The following is a 17814-nucleotide window of genomic DNA, read 5'->3' as shown; positions in this document are numbered from 1 at the left end:
CCACCCCGTCCCCCTATAAACTATTCTTCCCCTAGGCACCAGAGTGATTTCCTAAAAATGCCAATCAGATCATACCAATCTTCTTTTAACAATTCGATGAAGCGTTCCACTGTACCTAGAATAAAGTCAGGACTCCTCTCCCTTACCTACAAAACCTCTTCATCTGGACTCCTCACCCCCACCCCTGCCCCACTCCCTCCCATTCCCACCTGTCCTGCACCAGCCACACTGGCCTTTCCCATCTCCTAAAAGGCCCAGTGCCAAGCCAGCCACTGAGTCTCTTACCTGCCAACTGTTTCTGCAGAACTTTAGAGAAAGTTGGCAATAGTAAAACCATGTTACGAGCGTTAAAGACCTTGAAGTCATTAAGGTCACTGAAAATAGCTATAAGAAAAAATAAAAGTAAAAATAAATAAAATGTCCCACACCTTCCAAAGTTTGTTCCAGCCTGAGAGCCTAGCACTCTCCGGAATACTCTACCAAGGAATCTTTACTTTTTTCCCAACTAGTTCCCAGCCCAGTGTCAAATCCAAGCTTTCCAGAGGCCTTTTCAAATCACTGGAGCTAAAGAAGCCTCCTTCCCATCGAATGTTTTCCGCATCCCTCTGGTTCCTTTCCGAATTACACTCACAACCTAAAATCATCTTCTGCACTGTTTTTCTCCATGGGAGCAGGACTTTATCTTGTTCATCACTCTCTACTCAGAATAGTGACAACAGTGCCTGTCCCATGGTAGGTGTTTAATAAATACTAAATATTGAGTGCATTACCCATTGCCGTTACAAAGATTTTTTTTCCTGGCAGATGACCTCAAAGAAAAAGCAAGGTCTTTATCACACATATATAAAGGTTACAGAATCTTAGGGGTGACCTAGTCCTAAGCTTTCTGAAGCAAATCAATAGGCAAGTCAACATACAGACCTATTCTCTGTATAACATTTTACAACTGATCTTGGTTTTTGCATTGGAAAGGAACTCCATTTCAATTCTGCATTTCTTAAAATGACTAACATATTAACAATGTCATTATGAAGTACATATACTTTTCCAACAGTTTTTAAAGATTTGTATAATACACCAGGATTCTCTGATGAGAAACAGCAGCCAATTAAGATTTTTCTGGCACATAGTAGTATCTCCAATATTCATTCGATAAATGAGATTTTAATGTTTTCTATCTGTCCAATGTTACTGAAGAAATTCTTCTCTAAAATCCATTCCTGCCCTGGCTGGTGTGGCTCAGTTGATTGAGCACCAGTCTGCAAACTGAAAGGCTGCCAGTTTGATTCCCAGTCAGGGCACATGCCTGGGTTGCAGGCCAGGTCCTCAGTTGGGGCTGTGTGAGAAGCAACCAATTGATGTTTCTCTCCCTCTCTTTCTCCTCCCTTACCCTCTCTCTCTAAAAAAATAGTAATAATAATTAAAAATCAATTCTTAGAAGAAAACAAGAGTAAATGAAAGCTTTTATTAGTGAAACAATTTATTATATTTTCAACAAGGCCTTTTCCTCCTATAAATGAGACAAACTACTTTATAATACTTTACAATATAACTTAGTTTTTAATATTTTCAAAAAGATTTCTTTGGGAAATTAGGAAAGTAAGTATTTGAGAAAGATTAACTACAGGAGGTTACTTTTTCAGTTTTAATATAACAACAGGCTTGTCTACCAGGTATGCTACTCAGTAATTTTCCTCTTAAAGAATCCATCAATTACTGGACAACAAAGAACCTATCTTTAGAAAATGAGTCAGGAAAGGTTTATTTAAATAGGAAACAAGCAATCTACCAATCACATGTCACTTTAACAAGGCAATTTACATAATTAGGTATTAACTTACTATCTTTATGTTGATTAAGGTCCTAGTAAAGCCTCAATTGGTCTGACTGTATCTCAAGTTCAAACTGTACTCATCTGGCTATAAATTTAAGTACCACAATGGAATTAAGCCCGTTTGACTGAGGGGAAAAATGCTCTTCAATATTGCACATATTCTTTCATAAAAAAATAAGGATTGTTAAGTCAGGGCCATCTTGGTTCTGAATCTCTCCATTTTTGTTGGAAGAAGACTCACCATCTCTTTACTAAGTTCTAGCTCAACTTCTATTTCCTGGGCAGCCTCAGGGTGCTTTTCACAGTAATCAACAATAAATTTATAATGTTCCAAAGATGTTGCCAAATTTTCTAGCTCTTTCTTGGGATCTGAAGTGATGATTCTACCATAAAGACGGGCAACTCGAAACTTAGCTAACATGGCAGGGCGGAGAACATCTTCCCCTATATGCTCAGGAAATACTTTATTTGGATCTCTCAGGGAGTCTAGGAAGAGCTGGTAGTACTTCAACGCTGATTTATTAAGATTATTTATTTTTTTTATGATGTGTGAATCAGGATCCCTTAGCTTGTCGGCAATGGCAACCTTCAAATCCATCATATCATAGTAAGCATGCGCAATTTCAAACTGAATCTGTCTGTTGACCAACAGGTAATACTGTGGATTCAGGTCCACAATGAGGGGCTCTAGCATGGCTATTCTACGTTTATGCATCTTGCACCGTCTCTCCATGTCAGTTTCAAAGAAGGCAAGCACCTTGAACAGAGCACTGTGGTCCTGGACAACTTCAATATGGTCAGTGACATAACCATCGATCTGAAAGAACTCTTTTGCCTCAGAGACATAGTGCTGACCCAATAAGAAAAGTTCTCTGGCTTCTTCAAAATCTAAAGGTCTCAAATAGCTCACTTTCTCTTCTACTGCAGAGATGGCATCGCAGAGTTCACCAGTTCCAAACTGCACAGCTTTTTTCCTAACACTTTCTTCTTCGTCTAGTTCTTTTTTCCTTAAAGCTCTAAGTTCAGATTGTTTATCAAGATCAAGTTCTCCTATATTGTCCTGAAAGAAAAAATAGTCATGGTTAAGTAGGACACTGACCTCCTGATGTCAAATAACATTAAAGCAACCGATGAGTAAAAAAGACAAAACCCTCTAACGTACTAGCCTGATTTATGGAGGTATTATAAATCTTAAACATCTTTTAAAACTTCTTTCCTCTAATTATATTTTATTTCAATTACATTAAAAACACAAGAAGTTAGGAAGAAGTAAATAAACCACTTACATACTTTATTCCTCTTTAGGGAATTCAAATTAAATACATATGAAAGAACATTAAAAAATGTGAAACATTATATACATGTAATACGTTATTGTTAGCATTAAAGTAAAACTGCAATGTAAGTCCTAAAAATATTTCAAACATGCCATTAAGATTAATGATATGATGTTTATTCTATAACTTATTTAGTGAAATATATTTCAAAGAAATGCTCTAGGTCTTTTAAAGACACTAAAGTGAAGAAAGTTAAATCCACCTTTGTAGTTAGTTATCTCTCCAGCGTTCTGGGACAAACACACACACATACATCTACATCTATAGTTGTATATAAAGACATATATATGTACATAGAAAGCTAAGATGATGAAGAAACAGAGTAAGCTCATTCTCCCCTTCCTGGACAACAAAATTAGTCATCGGATCCCTCAACGCTCAGCCTCAAGGCCTGTTCTTTACCCCCCTGATTTGGTCTCTCTAGACTACACTGTGCAAAGGAGCCATTCCCACGCTGGGAATGACTACCACCTGAAATGTGGCGAGTGCAAAATGAGATGTGGGCAGTGTAAAATAACACTTATCCAATTTCCGAGAAAACAAATGTTTTTATCTTCACCTGAGGAAATACTTACTGATTTTAGAGACAGGAGAGAGAGGAAGAGAAACGTCAATGTGAAAGAAAAACATCGGTATGAGAGAGAACACTGATTAGCTGCCTCCAGTATACATCACAAACAGGGACCAAACCTGCTACCCAGGCATGTTTCCTGACTGGGAATTGAACTCATGACCCTTTGGTCCACAAGACCAACCAACTGAGCCACACTGGCCACAGTTCCCAGAAATTTTTGTATGAAAAAAGTTCTAATTGAAACCTCTTAATTTTTAAATATTGATGACATAGAGATGACAATATTTTTTGATGTTCTGGGTTAAAAAAATAATTAAAATTAATTTCACCTGCTTCTGTTTTTTCCTTCTCTAATGTGGCCACTAGAAACTTTAAAACTACACATGTAGCTGGTATTCTATTTCTACTGGACAGCACTGCTCTAAACAGGTGACTCCACCCACACCCACGGCTTCAGTTCCACTCATGGGAGGAGGACTCACTAGTCTACAGCTACAGCCCAGACCTTTTTTCAAGCTCCAGACCCAGAAGAACTGCAGCTCCCTTGATGACATCTCCTCTCAGAAGATTCAGAGGCATCTCATCTGCAACATGTACACCCCTATTCTTCTTCAGCAAACAGGTTCCTATTCTAGTGTTATTTTAGGGAAGAACATTTCATCTATGTGGACGGCCAGCAATCTAGGAATCATCCTTGAGAAGTCCCTCTCCTCTCTCTTTACCCCATACTTCCAATCTATCACCAAGTCCTTAATGTTGTGCTTTCTAAATACCTCTTGAATCCAATCTTTTTTCTTCTTCACATTTCACCTGGACTGCTACAGTGGTCTTCTAACTACTCCCCCTCATTCACTCTTGCTTCCCCTCAATTCACTCTGCACTCTGCTACCTAAGTGACTGTTCCAAAAACCCTTGAAGGCTTCCATTCCTTAAAGGCCCTGCATGTTCTAGCCCCTTTCTAATCTTGTATCACATGCTCCTTCACTCTCTTCCAGCCTCACAGGGCTCTGTTCATTCCTTCTAATACCACGCTCCTTATGCCCTAGAACTTTAAACATGATGCTTCAGCTCCTTGGAATGATGTTCCCTCCTTTCTCCAGTCTAGGTAATTGCTACTCAGTCCCAGAGCTTCCTTCAAACGTTCCTTACTATTACATCTTTTCATATCATGCATCTTTGTGGGACTTGTCAAAGCTACACTTTTACACAAAATCAAAAACCAAGGTTTTTTGTTCATCAGAGTACAATGAGTAGCACAGAGTTGGCATAAATATTTACTTAAATACACCTGTGTACGTTTAAGTTTAACTGAAGAAGCCTTTTGAAATAAACATGATCAAATGATGAAGTTAAAGTAATTAAAAAAGGTCAGGTTGAAGAAAATCTGAGTAAGTTTTGTAGCATGACAACTATTTGGGTTTAATGCCGTCAGGTGGCATTAAACTAGTCTTTTCCAGACTAGTGCCCAGTCTGGAAAACGTCAGCTAACTGAAGGGTAAGAGTTAAACCACACGTATTTTGCTTGACACAGTAACAACTTCCAATGGAGGCCATAAGTCTCCAAATCTTGTTTACTTACTTGCTTCCTGGCTGCTTATTTATTTGCATGCTTTCTGTGCTGCTTTTTGAACAGAAGAAAGCTGACAGCTCTTCCTGGCTCCAACTTCTCTAAATATAAAACTCCCTAGTTCTTTTCCCTACTTTCCCTACCCTCCACCTGTAAAATGCTCTCATTTTCATAAGACCTTTGCTCCTTGGGTTTTGTAGTTTTATTTTGTGTGGTAGTTTTATAAGTTTCTGTGTTATTTACTGACAAAAGTTATTTTATTTTAATGAATACAAATACTAAAAATGAAGCATAATAGCTTCTTCAGAAAAGTCTATTTTCTATACTTAGCATAGTGTATCCAAATGATTTCTCTTCTTTCCTCTTTAGTGGTTAGAAACTAGGATTCAGTATGGATCTGTAATAATACTGATGATGATGGTTAACATTTATTGAGAACTTGGTATGTCTCAGGCACTTTTCTGAGACACACATACAAATTTAACTCTCATAACAACACTATTAAGTACATACTATTATTACCAGTGAGGGAATTGAGGCACAAAGAGATTGAGTAAATTGCCAAGAACACACAGCTACAAACTGGCAAGGTTGTTTCTGGATATATTTATATTTATCTCTCTAAAAATATGTATTTACAGGGTGGGGCAAAAGGTTTATAGCTGTGAGTATGAAAAACAGAATTTATTCTTATTATTTATTACTTATTGTATTATTTCCCATATACACTGTAAACTTACTTTCACTCCACCTTGTACATACTGCATAAGGTATACAAAGATTAGTAGAGTTTTTTCCTGCTCTCAAGTTGCTTATAGTCTAAAACGAGGTAAAGGAACATGAATTGGGATAATACAAGGCAGAATTTAAATGACTTAGGAAGGAGTAAGAAAATTTCTATGAAGTTTAAAGGAAGGAAGTATCTATAGAGGGTGAAGAACTATGAATTTAATATTTATTGAGAACCTGTTATACCTGGAGATAACATAATATATATGACACAGACCCCCACTTCTCAATAGGAAATTATATTCTTTTATTTCCAAAAGATTTTATTCATTTATTTTCAGAGAAGGGAAGGGAGGGAAAAAGAGAGGGAGAGAAACATCAATGTGTTATTGCCTCATACTCCCCCAACCGAGGACCTGGCTTGCAATTCAGGCTGGGAATCAAACCAGCAACCCTTTGTTTCACAGGCTTTTTTTTGGATTGAACTATAATTTCTCAAAAGTCTTCAGACCCTGGCTTGTATGACTCAATGGATTGAGTGCCAGCCCATGAACCAAAAGGTTGCTTGTTCAATTCCCAGTCAGGGCACATGCCTGGGGTGTAGGCCAGGCATGTGGAAAGGCAACCGATCAATGTATCTCTCACATATCAATATTTCTCTCCCTCCCACTCCACCCTGTCTCTAAAAATAAATAAAATCTTTAAAAATATATATTTATGACAGCATTCTGCATGTCTTGCAAAATAAACATACAGTGAGCTCAATAAACATAATTCCAATTTTAAGCTTTCACTATTATGTCTTGCTCATTTAAGAAAAGACGGCCTTTGACTATATTACCTGCATTGAAAGTTGAGCATTCTGCATGAGAGTCAAACAGTATTTGATCCAGCATCTTGCTATTTCCCCTTTTCTTTGATGATAAAGCTCTGGCACATCTCCTTCAGTTTCAGTAGCTAAAATTACAAACATGGTTTGTCTAAGTTAATGGTCACAACTGTAATTTTCATTGTGCACTGTACTGAATTCTTTTTTTATATCACTTTTTCCTGTTATAAAAGTACAGATCATCATTGAAGCATTGCAACTCCACTCCAAATCCCTACTACCCACAGGCATTCACTTATATTATTTTTGCATATTTCCTTCTAATTTTTTCTTATGTCTTATCTGTAAGTGAGGTCATGATATATATTTAGTTTTAAATGTAGCTTTTTCTTCCCATATTATACCTCTAAGACTTTACCCATATCATTATCAACCCTTTAACATCATTTGCAAGTATAACATGATATACAATTAAATAAATATGTCATTCCTTAATCATTTTTCTAATACTGGGCATATATTGTTTCCAATTCCTTCCATTACAAATCACTCTAAAGGTGAAGATTTCTGTGCATAAATCTGTATGGATTTCGGGTGTAGAATAGATTCCTACAAGTGGAGTTCACTGGGTCAGAGTTTACATCATTTTGAATGCTCTTGATACCTACTGCCAAACTGTTTTCAACAAATACTCTAACCAACATTTCAGGCTACTCAATGAAAGCATTTAAAAAATGTTGGACATTGTCATATTTTTAACCTTACTATTTTGAAGAGTAAAAACATAATGACATCTTACTGGTAGTTTAGTTTTTATTGATTTTTTGGGGGGAAAAGTACCTCTCAGATTTCAACCAATCTACAATGAATTCAACGTGATAAATTAAGGGGGGAAAAACAACTACGGGAAACCCTTGAACAACATGGGTCTGAGCAGCATGAGTTGACTTATATGTGGATTTCTTTCAGTAAATATATTGGAAAAATGTTTGAATTTGTGACAATTCAAAAAACTCCCTGACAAACCATAGCCTGGAAATATCCAAAAAACTAAGAAAAAGGTGTCATGAATGCATAAAATATATGTACATACTAGTCTATTTTATCATGTACTACAATAAAATACACACAAATCTATTATACAAAGTTAAAATTTATCAAAACTTATGCACAAACACAAACCATACATGGCATCATTTGCAGCTGACAGAAAAATAAACAAATGTAAAGATCCAGTATTAAATCACAATTGTAATTTATGATTTTAACTGTAATACATACTGTACTACTGTAAAATTTCATAGCCACCTCTTGTTGCTACTGCTGTGAGCTCAAGTGTCAATCTGCTCAAAATGCTGTGTAAATGCTAACCCTGAACAGTTTATCTCTGTATTGCATATTCTCTAAATTGCACATTGCAGTACAAAGCGATCTCTCGTGGTGCTTGTGTGTTTTTCATAGAGTTTAGTGCAATACTGTAAGCCTTGAATAACACCATGGGACCCATACGAAGTCCCTCTAGTGATGCTGGAAATGCTCCCAGGAAGCAGAGAAAAGTCATGCTATTATATGAGTAAGTTGAATTGCTTGATATGTACCAGAGATTGAGTTCTGCAGCTGCAATGGTTTGTCACTTCAAGATAAATGAATCCAGCATAAGGATCATTGTAAAAAAAGAAAACGAAATTTGTGAAGCCATTGTTGCAGCTACACCATTAGGCATGAAAACTGAACTTTTTGAGAAATAACCTTTTTATCTCTTATTGAAAATGCATATTTTTGAGTGCAGGATTGCTAAAGAAAGGCATACCTACAGATTTGAGGCATACATAATATAACTTGAGAAAAAGTAAAGTCATTACATGACAATTTAAGGCAAAAGGACCAAAAGCTGGCAAATTTAATGCTAGCAATGGATGGCTACTTTTAGAAAGAAGTTTGGCTTTAAAATATCAAGGTGACAGAAGTGGCAGCTTCTGTAGACCAAGAGGCAGCAAACAAGTTCCCAGATGCCAGTAAGAAAATCACCGCAGAAAAAGGGTTATCTGCCTGAATAGGGTTTTGTTTTTAAAGATTTATTACTTTTTAGAGAGAAGGGAAAGGAGGGAGAAAAAGAGGGAAAGAAATATTGACATGCAACAGAAACATCAATGTGCAGTTGCCTCTCTCATGCCCCCAACCAGGGACCTGGCCCACAACCTGGCCCCAACGCACGCACGTGCCCTGACTGGAAATCGAACTTGTGATCTTTCAGTTTGCAGGACAATGCCCAACCCACTGAGCCAGACCAGCCAGGGCAGGGCCAGGTTTGTAATGTAGACATGAAATGCTCTATTGGGTAGGGGAGAGCATGGGAAATGCCACAAAGGACTTCTATTAAGGAAGAGAAGCAAGCACCATGACTTTGGGCAGGAAGGGATAGCCTACCTCTACTGTTCTGTGCAAATGCAGTCGGGTTTATGATCAGCAGTGGCCTTATCTACAAAGCCACTAACCGGAGCCCTGAAGGGAAAAGATAAATACCAGCTGCCAGTCTTCCGGTTGTACAAGAAAGCCTGGACTGGTTCCATTGATGCTTTGTCCCTAAGGTCAGGAAGTACCTTGCAAGTAAAGAACTGCCTTTTAAAGTTTTTGATATTACAATGCCCCTGGCCACCCAGATCCCATGGGTTCAACGCCCGAGGCAGGTAAGTGATCTATTTGCCCCCAAACACTTGGCCTCTATTTTAGCCTCTGGCTCAGGGAGTTATAAACACCTTTATGGCTCATTATACACAGTGCTCTACGCAACTACTGTCAATGCTATGGCAGTGAACCCTGATAAAACAACATGAAAGTCTAGAAAGATCACAGCACTGAAGAGCCATCGTTGTTGGAGAAAAAGCCACGAAAGCCATCAAGCCCCCAACAGTAAGTCCTTGCTGGGGAAAACTGTGTTCAAATGATGTGTATGACTTCACAGGATTAATGACAGAGCCAATCAAGGAAATCATGAGATTGTGGATGTTACAAAAACAGTAGGGGGGTGATGAAGGTTTTAAGAATCTTGGAGAAATTCAAGAGCTAAAAGACACACCAGAAGGCGACTTGATGGAGATGAGTGCCAGGTTACAACATTGATGTAACCTGGCAGCCAAGGAGAGTGGACTGGAATGTGCACATGTGTGAACAATAATGACTTCACTGTACTAGTCAGTGGGGGAGGTAGATGCCATGTTGAATGAGCATGTGTACTGTATGGGCATTGCATTCAAAATGGCTGAGTAAGCAGAGCAACAAATCTACATCAAATTTTGTGTTAAGCTTGAACATTCCTCTGTGGAAACTATTCAGATGATTCAGAAGGCCACAGCCATGGGCAACTGGTGACTGGCAGCTCCATCACAACAATACACCTGCTCATGCATCTTGTCTCCTGCAGTTTCTTGGTGAAACATCAAATCACCCAGGTGACTCAGCATCCCTACGGCCCAGATTTGGTGCCTTGAAACTTCTGGCTTTTTCCAAAACTAAAATCACCTTTTTAAAATTTTTTTTATTGTTATTCTATTACAGTTGTCCCAATTTCCCCCCTTTGCCCTCTTCAGCCCAGCAGCTCCCCTCCCGACAGTCAATTCCCTCACTGTTGTTCATGTCCATGGGTTATTCACACCTGTTCTTTGATTAGTCCCTTCCCCTTGTTTCCACCATACCGCCCCCCTCCCCACTGGTCATTCTCAGTCTACTTCATGTCTCTATGCTTGTAGCTCTATTTTGTTCGTTATTTACTTTGTTCATTAGATATCTCTTATAGGTGAGATCATATGGTATTTGTCTTTCACTAAAATCACCTTTAAAGAGATTTCAGACTGTCAATGAGATTCAGGAAAATACAGCAGGGCAGTTGATGGCAATTGTGAGAACTGTGTGGGGCCCAAAAGTGCCTACTTTGAAGGGGACTGAGGTGTCATTGTCCTGTGTACAATGTTTCTTATATTTTCTATCTTCTTCAATAAAGGCCTCTATTTCTCAAATTAAATGGCTGGATACCTTCTGGTCAGACCTCGTATTACCATGATCACGGACTTGTTCCCAAACTTAATGGTTTGAGTTTAATTTTTATCTGAGCCTATTTCCAAGCCTTTCCAAGGTTGCATAGTCCCCCACCCACCTCCAGGGAGCAGCCTTTTCATCTCTAGCCAGTGGAGGAGGTTGGTAGGGAACATTCAGGTTTGTGGTCTTTTGGCTCAAGCAGTGTAGATACGAGCTTGCAATGATCCTGCTTGCGTTTAAATGCCAGCTTTGCCCCTCACCATCTGTGTGACACTAGAGGCTGCTGGAGTTCTCTGTGCTTCAGTTTTCCTATCTATCCAATATCGAGTGCAGCAGTTGACTGTCCCACAGTGTTGCTATGAGGATTTAATGAGCTGATGAGCACAAAGAACTTAGGACAGAGCTGGTACATGTTGGTGCTCAACACCATTATTACTCAAACAGCACTAATACAAGAATCACTCACACTGGTTTTCGGAATACCTACTTTAATTAAAATACGAATTCTGTATTTCATGCCTATAAATGGATCTTTATGAAGCAGTGAAAGCAAGTCCCTCTAATTGTTTAAGCATTTGCTTTTATCACTGTCCCTATGCTGTGGTCTCTGGTAAAAAAGAAAGAGCATCGACCAAGTGAAAGTTAGCATCACTCCTAACCAATTTGTCAAAACTTCCAATTTAGTGGAATCCAAACTAAAATGGGTTTCTTGTGAATTAAAAGTAGTTGTGAGTGGAAAGTGTCCCCCAAAATAATGTTCAGAAGGATGAAGGTGATTTAATGAAGGACCAATTCTTTCATTTTGTATTATGAGTCCCATGTCCAATTTTACCCAATTATTGTTACATTTGTGTAAGGATTTCCCTTTTGCAAGGAAAAATTTATTTAAAGTATTTTCATGGCTTAAATCATTTTGGTTTTCAGTAGTCTTTTTTCACTACTATTAAAAAAAAATTTATTACAGCCCTGGCTCTGTTGATTGGAGCGTTGTCCTGAACACGAAAAAGCTGTGGGTTCGATTCCTGGTCAGGGCACATACGTAGGTTGTGGGTTCAATTCCCAGTAGGGGTGCATACAGGAGGCAACCAATCAATGTGTCTCTCTCACATCAATGTCTCTCTCTTCACCCCCCACCTTCCTGTCTCACTAAAATCAATGAACATGTCCTCGAGGGAGGGTTTTTAAAAAATCCTTTATAAGCATGAAATAACATTTTCAGTCACCATGTTAGATTAACTAAAGTATACCTATTAATTTGCATACTTTCCTCTGTTGTCTTCTTTTTTCCATCAACAGGGGTGTGCGCCCAACACCACCAACGCCAAGTAAACAGAAGCACTGCCCAATCTCCACAGAGAGAATCAACTCTCCTCCCAAGGAACACAGAAGCTCCCAGTGGGTGGGAACCCACTGATGAAGTTTCCAGTGGGTTGGATCATCTCCCTCAGATGAACATTCGTTTCAGTAGAAAAAGTGGTTTTTATCCCAAACATTAAAACTTTCTACCTGAATTCTCTTACAAGGAAACAACATACAGTTGACTCTTGTTCTTCATGGTAGTCACATTTTATAAAGTCACTGTGGACACTGAATTAGCAAATGCTGAAACACTGCTCCTAGGGGAAATACACAGTTCAGTTCCAATGGGCTCTGGTCATAACATGTTTGTCAACTAATCAAAATATAATATTATACATGTGTTCATTTAAGGACAACTTATTTAATATAATTAACACTGATCATTAAGTTCATGGCCAACAGCACTAAAATGTGCACCTGAATGAAGCTTATTCCACATTGTATTCTCTCCGTAAGGCACATCTCACCCTTCATATGCTTAGGAACACTAGACATCACATCAGCACTGCAATCGGGGGCCATTTTAAACAACAAAAAGGACAAAATTATAAAAAATGTGGCCCTAAATAAACAACAAACCACACTTGTTTTACAGTGTGAGAGATGGAACAAGAAGACAAAGCATTGCCTTGTTCAACCTCAGTTGGGAATGTACTCCTTGGACGACTCAAATTTTTTGCTATTCGGCGCATGCCTGCAAATGAGCAGAGAAGTACATCAAGTATTGACTCTGGAGTTAGCAAGTAGGTGAATTCCTAAATATGGAATCCACAAATAACGACGACTGACTGTTCTTTGGAACATGCCCCTGATCTTTCCTTTTCAGGAATGATCTGATGATCTAGGTTCTTCAATTTTCTTCAGGTTTAAAAGCAAAAATCACTGGATTGATACCTTACTAAAACATGCTCAGGGAACCTATATAAGAATGTTACATATTTTACAGGATAAAGTATTTTTTAAATTATATTTTATTGATTATGCTATTACAGTTGTCCTGATTTTTACCCTTTTGCCCACCTTGACTCAGCAATCCCTCCATCATTGTTCATGTCCATGGGTCATGCATATAAGTTATTCAGTTACTCCATTTCCTGCACTGTACTTTACATTCCCAAAACTATTCCGTAACTACCTATTTTTACTTCTTAATCCTTTCACCTATTCCCCCACAATCATCTGGCAACCATCAAAATGCTCTGTATCCATGAATCTGTCTCTGTTCTTCTCGTTTGCTTAATTTGTTTTTTAGATTGAATTGCTGATTCTTACGTATTTTTTGTCATTTTACTGTTCATAGTTCTGGTATTATTCTTTTTCTTAAATTAAGTTCTTTTAACATTTCGCACAATAATGGTTTAGTAGTGATGAAGTACTTTAGTTTTTTTATTGTCTGGGAAGCTCTTTATCCGCCCTTCAATTCTAATGACAGCTTTGCTGGGTAGAAAAATCTTGGCTATAGGTTCCTGCTTTTCATGATGTTGAACATTTCTTGCCAATCCCTTCTATCCTGCAGTTTCTTTTGAAAAATCAGCTGAAAGTCTTATGGGACCCCCTCTGTAGGTAAATAACTTCTTTCCACTTGCTGCTTTTAAGTGTCTCTGCCTCCAACCTTTGGCCTTTTAATGATGACGTGTCTTGGAGTGGGCCTCTTTGCATCTATCATCATTGGGACTCTCTGTACTTCCTGACTTGCATGTCTATTTCCTTCACCAAATTAGGGAGGTTTTTGTTCACTGTTTTTTCAGATAGATTTCTAGTTTCTTGTTCTTTCTCTTCTCCTTCTGGCACCGCTCTGGTGCAAATGTTGGATCTCTTGAATGTCCCAGAGGCTGCTTCCACTGTCCTCATTTTTTTTGGATTCTTTTTTCTTCTTCGTGTTCTAATTGGTGGTTTTTCTCTTCCTTATGTTCCAGATCATTGATTTGATTCTTGACTTCATCCACTCCACTCTTGTTTCCCTGTAAATTGTCCTTTATTTCAATTAGTGTATCCTTGGTTTCTGACTGGGTCTTTTTTATGTTGTTGAGGTCCTCAGTAAGTTCCTTGAGCATCCTTATAAACAGTATTTTAAACTCTCCATCTGATAGATTGCTTACCTCCATTTCATGGAGCTCTTTTTCTGGAGACTTGATTGATCTGTTCTTTCATTTGGGCCATGTTTCTTTGTCTCCTCATTTTGGCAGCCTCCCTGTGTTTGTTTCTATATATTAGAGGCAGACCTGCTATGACTCCTTGTCTTGGTAGTGTGGCCTAATGTAGCAGGTGTCTTACAGGGTCCAGTGGCACAGCCTCCCCCATCACCCAAGCTGGGTATGTGAGGTGTGCACTTCATGTGGGCTGAGTATACCCTCCTCTTGTAGCTGAGCTTTGGTTGCTGTTGGCACATCAAAGGGAGAGATTTACCAAGGCTAGTTAGTTGCATGGACTGCCTGTGACCACTGACCACCAACTTCCACTGTCCATGGAATATCAGCTGTGCAGGGTCAGGGTGGTGGTGCTCCAGCTTGGTCTGTAGCTGTCTACAGGGTGTACTGGCCCTGGGGTTTTCTGGGTGGTGCTGGCCAAGGTCAGCCCCCACTTGTGTTTTGCCCAGGACCACCCTGCCTGAGCTGTAAAGCAATTTGAGATGGCTGCTACTTGTACTGGGCTTGGAGATTCCCAGGTGAAGTCCAGCTGTGAATCTAGGCTGGCTGCTGCCACTAGTGCCAGGCCTGGGGCTCAATGAGGCCAGCTGTTGCCTGTTTGATGGGATTTAGGAAGCTGTTCAGTATAAGTCCAAGACCAGCCATTCATATGGAAAACCAGCTTGGGGTGGGCCATAAGTTGGGTTGGGCAGAGCCTACAGGGATCTCCAAGGCAGGTCAAACAGTGTTAGCCAAGATTTTGGAGCCAGATATGGCACTAGCTTACTGTCTCTGTGAGGGGAGAGTTTGGAAAAGGGACAATGGCTTCTGCTCACCTTGATGCCACACATTTCAGTTTCTTCCTATGTACCACTAGTGCCTTTCAAGCTGTTGAACACCTGGTGTTGGAGCTCAGGGAGTGAGTGAGTCTGAGTCGATGAGTCCATGTGTGGAACTGCTTGGGGCTCTAGAAGTTTCTTGTCCCAACTCAATTTCCAGTGGCTTTTGCAGGCAAAAGTTGTGGGAAGGTATCATCCTGACACTGGAATAATGGACTGGGGGACCTGGGTGTGGGTCTGGGACTCCTCAGTCCCAAGATACCCCTCCTGAATTTTTCTTCACCACATGTGGTTAGAGACCAGCCCATTCCACGTTTCTACCCCTCCTACCAGTTGGGATGGATGTGGTTTCTTTAATTCTATAGTTGTCAGATGTCTATTCAGCTCAATTTTTGATGGTTCTGAGTGACAGTTGTTCTATATTTTAGTTGTAATTTTAACGTGGTTGTATAGAGGTGAGCCATGTGTGCCTGTGCTACCATCTTGACTGGAAGTCCTGTGTATGTATTCTTACAAGTTGAAACTTTAGTCACCTTCAAAGTACTCTCTATTGGTGCAGTATACTTATTGAGATGTTTTTTGCACTGCTCAAAAGAGTTTTTGAACTCATTGATTTTTACACCTTTTAGTGCTTTTGACATTTTCTCTTTCACCACTTCTAGATCAGCAAAATGTTTCTCTTTGAGGACTTTTTTCATCTGGGGAAACAAAAATATATTTGCTCTGGGTGAGATCAGGTGAATAGGGAGGGTATGGCATGGGGGGTCATGTTGGGTTTTGGTCAAAACTGCTGAATACTCAGTGTAGTGTGGGCAGGTACACTTGCAAATGACCCATCATGAAATGGGCGAACAGGCTGAAAGAATCTTCAAAAAAATTCACTTAAGTCGAATATAGCTTCTCACAACAATGCCAGCTGGTACACTGATACAGATGGGTTCCTAGAACATCCACCTAGAGGGAGAAAACTGTTTTAAAAGGGGCCAACCCCCTAGAAGATAACTCCAGTTTTTTTGGTTCCCTTTCATATATACATACCTATTACAAAGTTTAAACTACTCTTGTGCTTTGGGACCATTATTAAGTAAAATAAGTGTCACATGAACGCACGCACTGTGATTACCACAGCAGTTGCTCCAGATGACTACTAAGTGACTAACAGCAGGTAGCATATACACGGTGTGGACAAAGGGAGCAGGATAGCATGAGATATCATCACACTACTCAGAATAGCATGCAATTTAAAATTTATGAATCATGTCTGGAATTTTCCATTTAACATTTCCATACTATAATTGACCTAGGGGAACTGAAACCATGGAAAGCAAAACCACAGAAAAGGGGGCACTACTGTATACAATTTTGGTTGGAATACTGCAGAAGTGATGTATTCAAATGTCCAGTTTTTTAGTTAGCGTGTTTTATTTAGTCTTAAAAATCAGTTAACATTTATATTTGAGCAAATCAAAAACCACAATGAGATATCACCTCACAGTATTTAGATCAGCTAGTATGAAAAAGTCAAGAAGTAAGTATTGGTGGGGATGTGAAGAAAAGGGAACCCTTGTGTATTTTTGGTGGGAATTATAAATCGGTGCAGCCACTGTGGAAAACAGTATGGAGGTTTCTCAAAAAATGAAAATAGAGCTACTTTATGACCCAGCGGTTCCACTTCTGGGTATATATCCAAAGAAAAGGAAAACACTAACCTAAAAAGATACCTGTACCCCCATGTTCATTGCAGCATTACTTAACAACAGCTGAGATATGGAGTAACCTAAGTAGCAGTCAATGGATAAATGGATGATGAAATTGTATATATACAATGGAATATTATATATATTAGAAGGAAGTCATTTCAAAAAATGAGGAGAGGCTAGCGAACTTCCAGGACAACTTGAAACATTCCAACATCCAAATCATAGAATAAGAGGAAGAGCAAGAAATGAGAACTTATTTGAAAACACAAAAGAGAACTTCCCCAATCTGTCAAAGGAAATAGACTTCCAGGAAGTCCAGGAAGCTCAGAGACTCCTAAAGAAGCTGGACCCAAGGAAGCACACAAAGGTACATCATAATTACATGTACCAGGATTAAAGATAAGGAGAGAGTCTTAAAAGCAGCAAGAGAAAAGGAGACAGTTACCCATGAAGAAGTTCCTGTAAGACTTATCAGCTGATTTCTCCACAGAAACCTTACAGGCAAGAAGGGGCTGGAAAGAAGTCATGAAAGGCAAGGACCTCTATCCCAAATTACTCTATCCAGCAAAGCTTTCATATAGAATGGAAGGGCAGATAAATTGCTTCCCAGATAAGGTGAAGCTGAAGGAGTTCATCATCATCAAGCCCTTATTATATGAAATGTTACAGGGATTTATCTAAGAAGAAGAAGTTTAAAAATGTGAACAGTAAAATGACAACAAACTCACAACTATCAACAACTGAACCTAAAAAAAAACCCAAAGAAACAAACTAAGTAAACAAGTAGAACAGGAACAGAATCACAGAAAAAGAGATCACATGGAGGTTATCAATGGGGAGGAGCTAGGGAGGGCAATGGGGGAAAAGGTACAGGGAATAAGTAGCTTT

General features: G+C 39.1%; 1 protein-coding gene and 1 non-coding gene across 2 annotated transcripts in view; one reads left to right on the top strand and one right to left on the bottom strand.

Moving 5' to 3' along the window:
• Window positions 1-262: 262 nt before the first annotated feature.
• On the top strand, window positions 263-392 carry LOC119065233 (small nucleolar RNA SNORA33). The gene has a single exon (XR_005085563.1). It is a non-coding gene; the product is annotated as a small nucleolar RNA SNORA33 (small nucleolar RNA).
• A 1070-nt stretch (window positions 393-1462) lies between these two features.
• Window positions 1463-17814, bottom strand: part of KIFBP (kinesin family binding protein) — a 34897-nt gene continuing 18545 nt past the window's right edge. Inside the window, exons 6-7 of the mRNA XM_037130688.2 lie at window positions 6883-6998; window positions 1463-2894 (exon numbers count right to left, since the gene is read on the bottom strand). Of these exons, the coding sequence (XP_036986583.2) occupies window positions 2019-2894; window positions 6883-6998 (992 nt within the window). The 3' untranslated portion in view covers window positions 1463-2018. The remainder of the gene's footprint in view (window positions 2895-6882; window positions 6999-17814) is intronic.

Source organism: Artibeus jamaicensis, unplaced genomic scaffold (genome assembly GCF_021234435.1).
Source record: "Artibeus jamaicensis isolate MK-2021 breed Jamaican fruit bat unplaced genomic scaffold, CSHL_Jam_final contig_332, whole genome shotgun sequence".
Taxonomy (NCBI): domain Eukaryota; kingdom Metazoa; phylum Chordata; class Mammalia; order Chiroptera; family Phyllostomidae; genus Artibeus; species Artibeus jamaicensis.
Note: the sequence above shows the minus strand (reverse complement) of the source record. Positions and strands in the feature narration are given on the sequence as shown.